This window comes from Populus euphratica, unplaced genomic scaffold, assembly GCF_000495115.2.
Source record: "Populus euphratica unplaced genomic scaffold, PopEup_1.0 scaffold123.1, whole genome shotgun sequence".
NCBI classification, from domain to species: Eukaryota; Viridiplantae; Streptophyta; class Magnoliopsida; order Malpighiales; family Salicaceae; genus Populus; species Populus euphratica.
In genome coordinates, this window is record NW_011499924.1 from 400,637 (window position 1) to 412,267 (window position 11,631).

An 11,631-nucleotide genomic window follows, 5' to 3' on the forward strand; every position below is an offset into this window, starting at 1 on the left:
ATCAATTGATTTAGTTGATGTATTAAGTTTAAATTATTTACTACAATTTATAATAGATTTGGGTTAATTTATTGCATTCGAATTTTAGTTAATTAAGCTCAATCCATGAAAATTAATAATATGAGCACAAATTGTAAATATCTATAACATCAATAAAAAATCTAGTTTAGTTTGTTAATAAATATAAACTCAATCCAATTATATTCATTAACATCTCTATTTTATATACACATTATTTTTTTTATAAATTATATCATTTTTTTCGTTTAATTATTAATTCAATAAGTTACCATGCTATAAAAATCAAGAAAAAGAGACACATGTACCATGTCTCATCCAATTAAATTAAAACTGATAATCTAAAACAAAATCAATCACCATACATTATGGACACCATTAACATAATAAAATACATTTTAATGCGTACATTTTTATATTTGATTCTTAAGGTTGTATGTAGCGTACATTTTTATATTTGATTCTTAAGGCTGTATGTATTTATATTTAAATTTTAAATTTTATTTTTTTTTACATTTTTGTCTACAAACAGTAAAAAAGTACTAAGAAAATGGCTCAAGATGGGACAAGGAAAGTTTTGGGTTGGCTTTTCTAGCCATAAAAATGATCTTATTGTCACAATAGTTGTTATTGGATATAAGAGTTTAATAGAGATTGTTTTGGTTTTGGTTTTTATTTATACTGAGAAAAATTTATCAAACTATATAAAAAAATTATTTAATTTTAGTTTGGATTTTTAAGCTAATTAAAGAGTGTTTTAGGATTAAAAATAAAATTTTTAAGATCTCTAAGATATTTTTGTGTATTTTTAAGTAAAAATAGATTGGAAATTAGATTTTGAGAAAAAAAATATATCAAACCTGATTTTTTGTTCATTAGAGGTGATAAAAATTTATTCTAGTAAAGGAAGCATTGTATACAAGGCTAACAACGCGTTGGACATTTTATTTTAATTTTATTTTTTTTAAAAAAAAATATGATAATAGACCACAACACATCCACTCATTAAAAAATTTAAATAACTATCCAATATATCATAATTTTTAAATAATACTAGATTTATTAATAGTAATATTAATAATTACTTTATGAATAATTATATATAAATCTACTATGTTTAATTTCATATAAAAATAGCACAAGAATATTTTTTGAAAAATAAAATAAATATTTTTTTATTTTTTATACAATCTTATCAAATTAATTATATTTTATATTTTCATATATAGTTTCTTTAAAATTATCAAGTTATGATTTTTTTACTCAAACTTTATTTTCAAATCATTATATGTTTTTATTTTGAAAAAAAATACTTTTTTTTAAACGAAAGATATATACATGAACAAGAAAATTGAGTTTTTTTTTAATTAAAGAGAACATTTTTTATACTCAATTCAGATCATTGGATATTTTTTATGAATATTTTTTTTAATTATCTTTAATTTTTTTAAAAAAACATCATGTTGTTAATCTTGTTTTCTTTAAAAAAATGAATGAAAAAAAATAAATTTAGACTAGTCTTATTTACTCTAAGTTCAAATCATCGTCTTTCTTAAATATATATTTTATTTTTTATAAAATAAAAAAAAAATAAAATCGAAAAAAAATCCTCCACGACATTGCATTGGCATACTGAAAAGAGATAAAAAAAGAAGCAATACTTTTTTTCTCTCGAAAAAAAATAAATTTAGACTAGTCTTATTTACTCTAAGTTCAAATCATCGTCTTCCTTAAATATATATTTTATTTTTTATAAAATTAAATTGAAAAAAAATTGAAAAAAGATCCTCCACGACATTGCATTGCATTGGCATACTGAAAATAGATAAAAAAAAAGAAGCAATACTTACTTAACCATGATCGATCTCAAGTCCTTATCACTTGGCCACCAGCAATACTTATAGTGTTTTCAATCTTTTATAAGGCTGGTGAGGGGTTATTAGATAATTATTTTTTTTATTAATATATAGTTTGAATTAACTTGATGTATTTTAATTAATTTTATGAGTTTTAAAGTTAATAATTATATAAGTTATTTGTGACTATCATATTAGCAATTCTATATAAAAATTAATATTTTTTTTTAATTTAACATGGGTATTTGGGTTAGCTTGCGTATACCTCGATAAATCTTATTGGTTCTGAAGTTAATGATTATGTAAACTTTCATCATATTAACAGTTCACGCTCATGTAGTAAATTTCAATTCACTTCTAATATCTTGTCTAAAATAAAATATTTAGGAGAAGATCAAAATAGGAGAGCTATTGATGCATTGTTAGTAAAAATGTATTAGTTGTCTACACGCTTGTTCAATAGTTTACATATATTTCAGATAAAAACTCTAGACTTTTAGATTTCAAATCAATTTTTTTTTCTTTTCTTAACAACTCTACTAGCACGTATTCTACTCGTTTTAAAGTACCATGCCTGTATTCGTTTTATTAGGAGAAAAAGTGGCGGGGGAAAAGAGAGAGGAGGGAGGCAAGAGATTAAGCCATGTAGTTTTCTTCCCACGTCGGTGATAGCCCAGTGCAATGGGCTCAATCACCATAAAACCCATGGCGTCAGACCAATCTACATTTCAAACATCTTATACAATCGGAACCGAAGCCCAGACGGACCAGACGTCTATCAAAAGTCAAAACACACAGACATTTCAGAGTTCAAAACCGAAATGCTACCATCACTGGACTCAAACATGTAGAGGGGACAGGCAGTGATTCCATGGATATGTTTGATATTCCTGCTGGTACAAATATATACATCTGCTGTCAACGAAAGCAAAGGATTGATTAAGAAACCAAACCATTCCACCAGCCACTTCTCCAGTAGCCCCAAGCACCAGTCCAACAATTCAAGCAAGCAACAGCATGGTCATTTGAAGAGCATATATTCTTGTCACCACAACTCAGAAAAATGTTTGCGATTTGAGAAGAAACAGTGCTGCTCTCAGCTAAACAATGTTGATCTCTTAGCCACAACCATACACTCCCCAGCCCGAAAGACTGAAATGCGAACTTCCCCTGTCCATCATTGGATCTGCATCACACCTTGCCCTTTTTGAATTTCTAGGTTCTTCAAGAATTGAGGGTGCACAGTACCACGATGAAGTTTCAAATCCCTGAGCCATTTCCAAGAGCATTGCCTGCAGCTCCTCCATGCTGTAACTCTTGTCCTGTGCGCAATTCATGAAGATGGTATTAAAAAGATAAGCATACCGATCAACCAAGCTATACATTTCAGAAAAAAAATTGGCATAAAAATTGCCACAAACAAGATTTCCACAACACCCAAATGATATAGATTCCTTTTCCCTGTCATTAAAGGTCAGCTAATTTTAGAATGTCTAATTCAATCCTAGCGAAAGGATGCTTCAGAACTTGGGTGTTTTAGCATCCTGTCCAGACAGCACAAAGTGCCAGCAGCGGGACATCAGTCCCTAGACGGTGGCTTTTGACATGAAGATTTCCGAACTACTCCCCCCCACATTCTCTTCCACCATAATATTAGAACTCTAGTAATGATGATAAGAAGCAAAATTCTTATCCACCATTTTTTTCTCTCCTACAACCAAAACCAATACTTTCATAACTTTCCCTGCTCTCAAAAGGAAGGATGCTTCTCAAGGCACCAATTTTGTTCACTACAAAGATAGATTTACTTTTATAACAAAACAAAAAAGAATGGATTGGTTTCTGATTCATTTAAAGATCTGATTCCTATTAATGCTCTACAGCAACATAACCAATTTTGTTTTCTACAAAGATGAAGTATTTTTTATTACAAGAAAGGAAAAGGAGAAATTGATTTCTGATTCATTCCAAGATCTGATTTTTAATGCTCTAAAATATACTTGCACTTTACATTGCAATGGGTTGATCACAAGATTCAGCAGAGAAACTATAAATTTACAAATTGGGAAACTCAATGAGTAGTATAGAAAAAAAATCATAGATCAAATTCATACCTGTCTCTTATCCTGGGCCATGAGATTCAATATTTCTTGCACAAAATCAGAAAGGCCCTGACAGACACAAGCAACCAAACAATAATCAGCCGATGCGAGCGTTAATGAGAAAGGAAAACGCATTGTTGAATTAATGCAGTGGATTAAAACTAGAAACGAAATTCAATTGACGCCCATCACCTACCTCATCTTCTTGGTCTTCAGGGCCATATAATCCTGCATCATACATTGTTCTTTTTCTATGATCGGATAACACTGTCAAAACGAAGCATCAAATAATTAACGATTCAAGGAAACAAAACTTCTCACAAAAGCATTCAGTAGACAGCTGCTTTCAGATAAGTTTAATTAGTTACCCGCATAGGCTTCTTGAATTTGCTGGAATTTACGTTTGGCTTCACCCAAAAGCGAAGGTGTTCTTGTCAACCTATCAGGATGCCATTGCTGCACCAACAAACAACCACCCATAAGTAATATACCACGCAACTTCAAAAGAAATATTAAACCAAAATCAATTGACACACACCATAGCAAGCTTGCGATAAGCACACTTTATTTCATTAATAGAAGACTCAGAACTAACACCAAGAATGCTGTAATAAGACGGTAACCCTTGCTGCTGATCAGCCCCCATCAAAACTTGTAAGCTAGCCAGCCAAGCTCTCAGAACGTATTCCACTTTACCGTAGTCTTGGGAGCGTTGGGCTTGTATTTGTAACAAGATGGTGACTTCATGAGAATTGATGTTCGAACACTTATATATACATAGAAAATTGGAATAAGATTGTAGTACTAGAAAGTATCAAATTAAGTGATATGGAATGTTCGAGAAGGCTGGCAATGAAAAATATCTTGAGTATGGAAAGTTCAGGAACAAAGATATTACCAGCTACAATCCTGGATTTTTTTGGGCTTGGAGGCTTCTCGTGTTCTCTGTTGATTTGTTTTGGACGGTGATGATGAGATGGCTACTGGACTGATATTTTTTCATTTTTCAAGAAAAAGAGAGAGCACAGGTTCTGACACGTTTGCTTTTGAAAAATCAGGCTAATGATTGACCTGGCAACTTCCCCGGGCTTGCCACGCTTTGTACGGATTTTTTACATTCTAACATAATTTAACAAAAGCTTTGAAAAAAACACATAAATTAGAAAAATAATATATTTAAACACGTCCGTGTTTTTAACATCTATTTTACAAATATATGTTTAATGCAAGTTAATTAACATGTATAAAAATTAATATAATATTTTATAAATATACAATGAGATTTAAGATTCAATAATTTTATAAAATTCTCTAGAAAAAAAAGTACTCCTCCATAAAAGAAAAAAAAAGTAGGCCTATAAATAAAAATATTGAGAAATTAATACAAGAAACAAATTGATGTTGCGATCAGAAGTGTTATTAATTTTGGCTTAAACTTGATAATAATAGCGTTTAGTTAAGACATTGAGTCATGCCATTTATATGAAAAGGTCATTAATAGTATTACTATTAATAGCATTATTATTTTTTTAACTTGAAATTAGAGATTAATAGCATTACTATTTTCTTTGGTTTGCCAAAAATTTTCCTTTTTATTGTTGTTAAGAAGCAATTCCGATAAACAAGAAGATATTTAAGCACAAAATCCAATTTTTTATAAAAAGCATCCCTATTTAAAATGAAATAGATAAATATTTGGATGAATCTCTCGTTATTTACTTTTATAAATATACTTTAATATGCTTAATTTTTTAGTGCTTTTGAATACGTTAGCGTTTATATTTATATAAAAATTGCACCTGTAAGTATTCTAATCTAACTAAAAAATTGCACCTCTAAGTATTCTAATCTAACTATCTAATTAATTAAGGATTTTAATAAATTAATCTAACACAAATTATTTTTTATCAAGGTTTTTTACTTAGACCAGAATTTTTAATGCAAACACCAACTAATCTCACAAGCTTCATAAACAATTTTAATTTAAAAGATTTGATGAATATATCAGTAATTTGATTTTTATTTTTATAATGGATAATCTTAATAGTCCCATTTTTATGAGATCTTTTAAAAAATAAAAGTTCAAATCAATATGTTTGTTTTTACCATGTAGAATTGGATTTTTAAAGAGTTTAATTGTTGAGTTATTGTAATAAAAAAATAACTACTATATGACCTTCCCTCTTGAAATTAATTTCTTTAAGAATTTTCTTCAACCAAAATGAAAATTGATTGCTTCTTTAAAGACAATGAAATAGCTACTAGACCAAGTATAAAAACATACTCAAAATGCTTTTTCTATCATATTGATCTCTTTTGTAGTCATTGTTAGTAAACCTAATAACATTTGATTGTTCTACTTTTTCTAGAATAACCTAAACTCTATAGAACCTTTTATGGACTGAAGTATTCTTTTAGCAGTCTGTCGCTACACGATGTCGGGCGACGGTTCTATTTTTTTTTTGTTTAACAAAAAGAATAAGTTTTTTTTTCTTGATTGGGGGAAATAAAGATTTTTATTGGAGTCGCTATTTAGTAATTTGAGAGAACTAGAAATCCAAAATTAGACACTGGTCCTAAAGATTCAGGTATTGAGTTAGTTATGATTAAGGGAAGGTAGACATCACCCTTAAAACATCCTTTCAGAGAAAGGTTACCATTACTTGTATGTTTTTTATTTTATTCAAATGCTATTATATTTTGAACTTATTTGCAAATTTTTTAAGATGGTTAATATCGGTTCCTAAAATAGAAAACACGTTAAAAATAACATCAGTCCCTAAAACTAGAAGACTTGTCTAAAATATCGACTTTTATCCCTAAAAAGAAGAGTTACGTCTAATCTACCAAAAGAAATAATAATGGACATAATCTATATTTGGTATTTAAATTTTTGACATCGGTTCTTTTCTGTAAATAAAAAAGACGTGTCAACAAATAACATTGATTTTATAAAACAAAAATTATTTTGATATCGTTGAGAAATGATATATCCATACTTGAGAATCGAGTTTTGAACCCATGAACAGTGACATGATAAAATGGGCGTTGGATCCACGTCGTTATTTTTTTTATATTTATTTTTGGTTTTTTTGTTTTTTTACATGCAAAAAAAATTTACAAGTATTTATATATAAAAATATCAAAAATACCGTAAAAAATCACAAAAAATTACCTGAGTGCCATTGTATAGGTAAAAGACTAAAATACCCTTGGATTTCTCAGAAATTTACGAAAATACCACTAGCGGCGCTTGTGCCTCACGCGCGGTTACTGTTGGAGGTGGCGAAATTTCCCGGCGAGATTCTGACCAACACATGGTTGATTTTGGTAGATCTGAGGGAGAGGATTCTGATGACAGTGGTTTCGTCTTTTGTTGATGGCTGATGAGGGAGAATCGTCGATTTGAAGCTTCAGGCGACCGATGATAATCACAGCCTTTTCCGGCCAGATGAGGCGGCGAAAATACGTGAAACTGCCGGGGTTTTACTTTAGAGGGGATGAATCACCTTTCTGTGGTGGTTTGACAGCTTAAAACGGTCGAAAATGGGAGATCCAATGAGAGAGAGAGAATCGCCGACGAGAGGAGAGAGAGGCTCCAAGATGCTGCTACAGTATGAACGCGAGCATGGTGCACCGGTGTCTCTAAAGGCTATGAACCGTTGGATCATGGATGAACTAATCCCGCGACTGTGATTGGTTTGATCTGCAAGATGATCGGACAGTCCGGATGGGCTAAGATTTGTTTCGGTGTGGCGCGGTGTACCGAATGTTTTGTACACTTGATGACATGGCGCAATAGGATCGAATGGTAGATTATTTTAAAGGCTGAGATAGATTTGAGTTTTAATCTAGTGTGGTAAGTCCTATTGTATCCTATTAAATCAAATGTCCAGATTTAAACACTATTTGATCTAACGGTTATGATATTTTTAGTATTTTTCAAATTATTATTTTTTAAATCAATATCTTACTCGCGTGAAGGAAAAGTAGAAAAAAACATGAATAGTATCAAATAGTAAATAGTACATAACATTCTTTCTCAGAGTTTCTCTTCTATTTTCTCTTCTTTTTTTCTTTTTTTTTTCTGTCATATTTTCACTGGCTATTTATAACCAATGAAGAGGGGACAGAAAATCATGGGTTATGTAAAATTTTCAATGTTACAGCTGCACCGCCTATCATAAGCAAAAATCCTCCGCCTATTGTGACAAAATTGTATTATTTTTTTTGTTTTATTATATATAATAATAATATTTATTTATAGGGGTAAAATTAAAAACTCAAATCAGTATTAGAAAAAACTTTTCAACCGCTAAAAATCAATTTTAATTACCGAAAATTATATTGGAACATAAAAAAATCTTTATACGGGTATCAACTCGGTGAACCGGATTTTTTGACTAAAAATACCAGTTTTGACCAAAAATAGCTTAAAATTTATTTTTTATCCTGGTCAATATGGTGTGACCCGTATTGACTCGGTGGACTCGGTTTTGACCGAAAATAACGGCTTTGATTGAAAGATACGGTTGATTTGAGAAAATATATTTTAAACTTCTTTTTATTTATTTATTATTTTTTTTTATGAATAATAAAATAAAATAACATTTAAGAAAATCTTAGTGAATCCAAAATTGGGTTACAACACAGTCAAAAGATAAAATTATAATAGATTCTCTATGTATCTACTTATAAGGCTTATAAGGCTTACTGAATACATTATATTTGGCTTTATTATTGTTAAATATATTAAAGTCCTTATAATTTGCTAGGTAAGAGTACCATCAACCTTTTTTTCCTTCATAATTCTTATTTGATTTCAAAGTAAACTCACTTGAGATACTGAACACCATTACTCCATGTTCAAAATTTAGCTTCATAAAAAGTAACATCTCAATTAATAATAATTTTTTTGGTGATGAGATTATAGAGTTTATAAGCTTTTGAATGATCATTATTAACAAGAAAAATACATTTTTTTCTTTTGTCATTAAGCTTTTTTCTCTTTTGAATTGGAATATAGGTATAGGCTAGGCATCTAAAAATTCTAAGATGATTAATTGCCGGTCTTTGTCCACTCCGAGCTTTTTTTGACATCTTATCTTGAACAAAAAGTATAGGATTTCTATTCAAAATATAAATCCTTTAATTTATTATTTCAAGCCAAAAATCCTTTGGTAAGCCACTTCTTGTCAAAATACTTCTCACCATATCCATAATAGTATATTTTTTCTTTCATAAACTCTATTTTGTTGAGGTATATAAGTTACAATAAATTGTCTCTTAATTCCACGTGTTTTATAAAAAATTGCAAATTCATGCGAGTTATACCTTTTATCATTATCTGTTGAAAGAACTTTTATTAGAAAGTTAGTTTTATTCTTAACAACTACTTTATACCTCTTAAAGGCTTCAAAAGCTTTAGATTTTTCTTGTAAAAAATAAACCCAAATTTTTTTTTAACTATAATCATCAATAAAAGTGATTATATATCTTTTACATTCATCAGACAATGGATTTATTAGCCCACAAACATTGAAATGAACAAGCTCCAATGACTTTTTTTCTTTGATATCAATTGTTAAAAATAAAACACATAAGCATTTAGATGAACCTCCTAAGCTTTATTGATTAATCACTTTTATAAACACACACTTCAATATAATTAAATTTTGAATGCATTAGTCTTTATATTTATAAAAAAATTTCACCTCTAACTATTTTAATCCAATTAGAAATCTGACTATCTAGTTAAATAAGAATTCTAATAAACTAGTCTAACACAAATCATTCTTTATCAAGGATTTCTATTTAGTATCTAAGATTCCTAACTAAATGGGTAACTTAATGGGTTAGGGTTTTCAATGTATTATACCATTACTTTATATCAAGATTGTCATTTTAAGAAAATCTTTAGTAGTATATCAGTAACAAAAATATAACTTCAATTGTCCATTGGGAACAAAAAAAAAAAAGGGTATCAAGACATAAAATTGGTTAATATTACTATTTGAATTTGAATATGAGTTTTTAGAGATTTTTTTAAAATCAATACAAGTCCTTAAATTTAACAAGAAAACTTTAAAACAAGCTTATTTATTCATTGAAAAATGATACATGGTGAATTTTCACCATCTCTTATTCCCATTTAGCACACCAAGTTAGTGGTCGTGCCATATAAAAATAAAAGAGAGCAATTGTCTCTTTAATTTTGTTATTATTGTTTTGAATTTTTTTTGAACAATAATCATTGATTTGATTGTGTTGAATTAATTAAAGATTATATAATTTCTAATTGAATTGATTACAGTATGGAATTAAACTTTTTCACTAGATGAACAAATAAACAATCTAATTGTTATCGGTAAGTAAAGATAGATATTTGTAGAATTAAAATTGAGATTGATTCTTTTTATGATGTTAATTTCCTTGTGCCTTCCTATAAAATAATCATGATAGATGATTGAATAATTTTTTTTTTCTTTTTTCTTTTTTTTTCTTTTTGTTAGACAATTTGTGTTTTGCTTGAGAAGAATTAACACGTGCATGCAAGCCTAATTTTATTCAACGCAGGTTGGTATTTTTCTTATAAAAAAAAAATATTTTTTGGTTTTTAAAAATGATTTGTCATTATAAATTTAGACTATCAATTATAATCTATATTCATGCATTATGTACAGCATAATACATGATAATGGGATGTGAAATGAATTTTAATGAATTAATGTGTATTTTATTATAAATTTTATATGAAAAATTTATAATTATTATGTAATTTAACTGAATTTTATTATTATAAAAATTCAAAAAAAATAATTATAATATAAATTTTTTTATTTTAAAAGTATTTTAAAATTAATTTTGCTTTGCATGAGTTAGTATAGTATATTTGTTTTAAATTGATTTTTAATATATATTTACATAATATAATATTTATTAATTATTTATCCCCTTATTTAAAATACTCTAGTTTCGCTAGTGCACCAAGTCCTCTTGTGAGAACTAGATAAACTCTTCCCTTCCAACCTTACACATTTCCTTCGTTCTCATATGTATGAAATCACTTGGCCACCAGCAATACTTACACGCTCATGTAGTAAATTTCAATTCACTTCTAATATCTTGTCTAAAATAAAATATTTAGGAGAAGATCAAAATAGGAGAGCTATTGATGCATTGTTAGTAAAAATGTATTAGTTGTCTACACGCTTGTTCAATAGTTTACATATATTTCACATAAAAACTCTAGAGTTTTAGATTTCAAATCAATTTTTTTTTCTTTTCTTAACAACTCTACTAGCACGTATTCTACTCGTTTTAAAGTACCATGCCTGTATTCGTTTTATTAGGAGAAAAAGTGGCGGGGGAAAAGAGAGAGGAGGGAGGCAAGAGATTAAGCCATGTAGTTTTCTTCCCACGTCGGTGATAGCCCAGTGCAATGGGCTCAATCACCATAAAACCCATGGCGTCAGACCAATCTACATTTCAAACATCTTATACAATCGGAACCGAAGCCCAGACGGACCAGACGTCTATCAAAAGTCAAAACACACAGACATTTCAGAGTTCAAAACCGAAATGCTACCATCACTGGACTCAAACATGTAGAGGGGACAGGCAGTGATTCCATGGATATGTTTGATATTCCTGCT

General features: G+C 29.0%; 2 protein-coding genes across 2 annotated transcripts in view; both read right to left on the reverse strand.

The window, feature by feature from the left end:
- Positions 1-2,505: 2,505 nt before the first annotated feature.
- On the reverse strand, positions 2,506-4,895 carry LOC105135477 (dnaJ homolog subfamily B member 7-like). Its single transcript, XM_011040361.1, has 5 exons — positions 4,515-4,895; positions 4,345-4,432; positions 4,173-4,243; positions 3,989-4,045; positions 2,506-3,196 (listed from the first exon to the last, which is right to left on the reverse strand). The coding sequence occupies exons 1-5, from the start codon at positions 4,620-4,622 to the stop codon at positions 2,993-2,995; spliced, it is 528 nt and encodes a 175-aa protein (XP_011038663.1). The 5' UTR covers positions 4,623-4,895; the 3' UTR covers positions 2,506-2,992.
- Positions 4,896-11,367: 6,472 nt separating this feature from the next.
- LOC105135476 (dnaJ homolog subfamily B member 7-like) overlaps positions 11,368-11,631 on the reverse strand; it is a 2,598-nt gene continuing 2,334 nt past the window's right edge. The window contains exon 6 of the mRNA XM_011040359.1: positions 11,368-11,631. The gene's annotated coding sequence lies outside the window, so the exon portion shown is untranslated.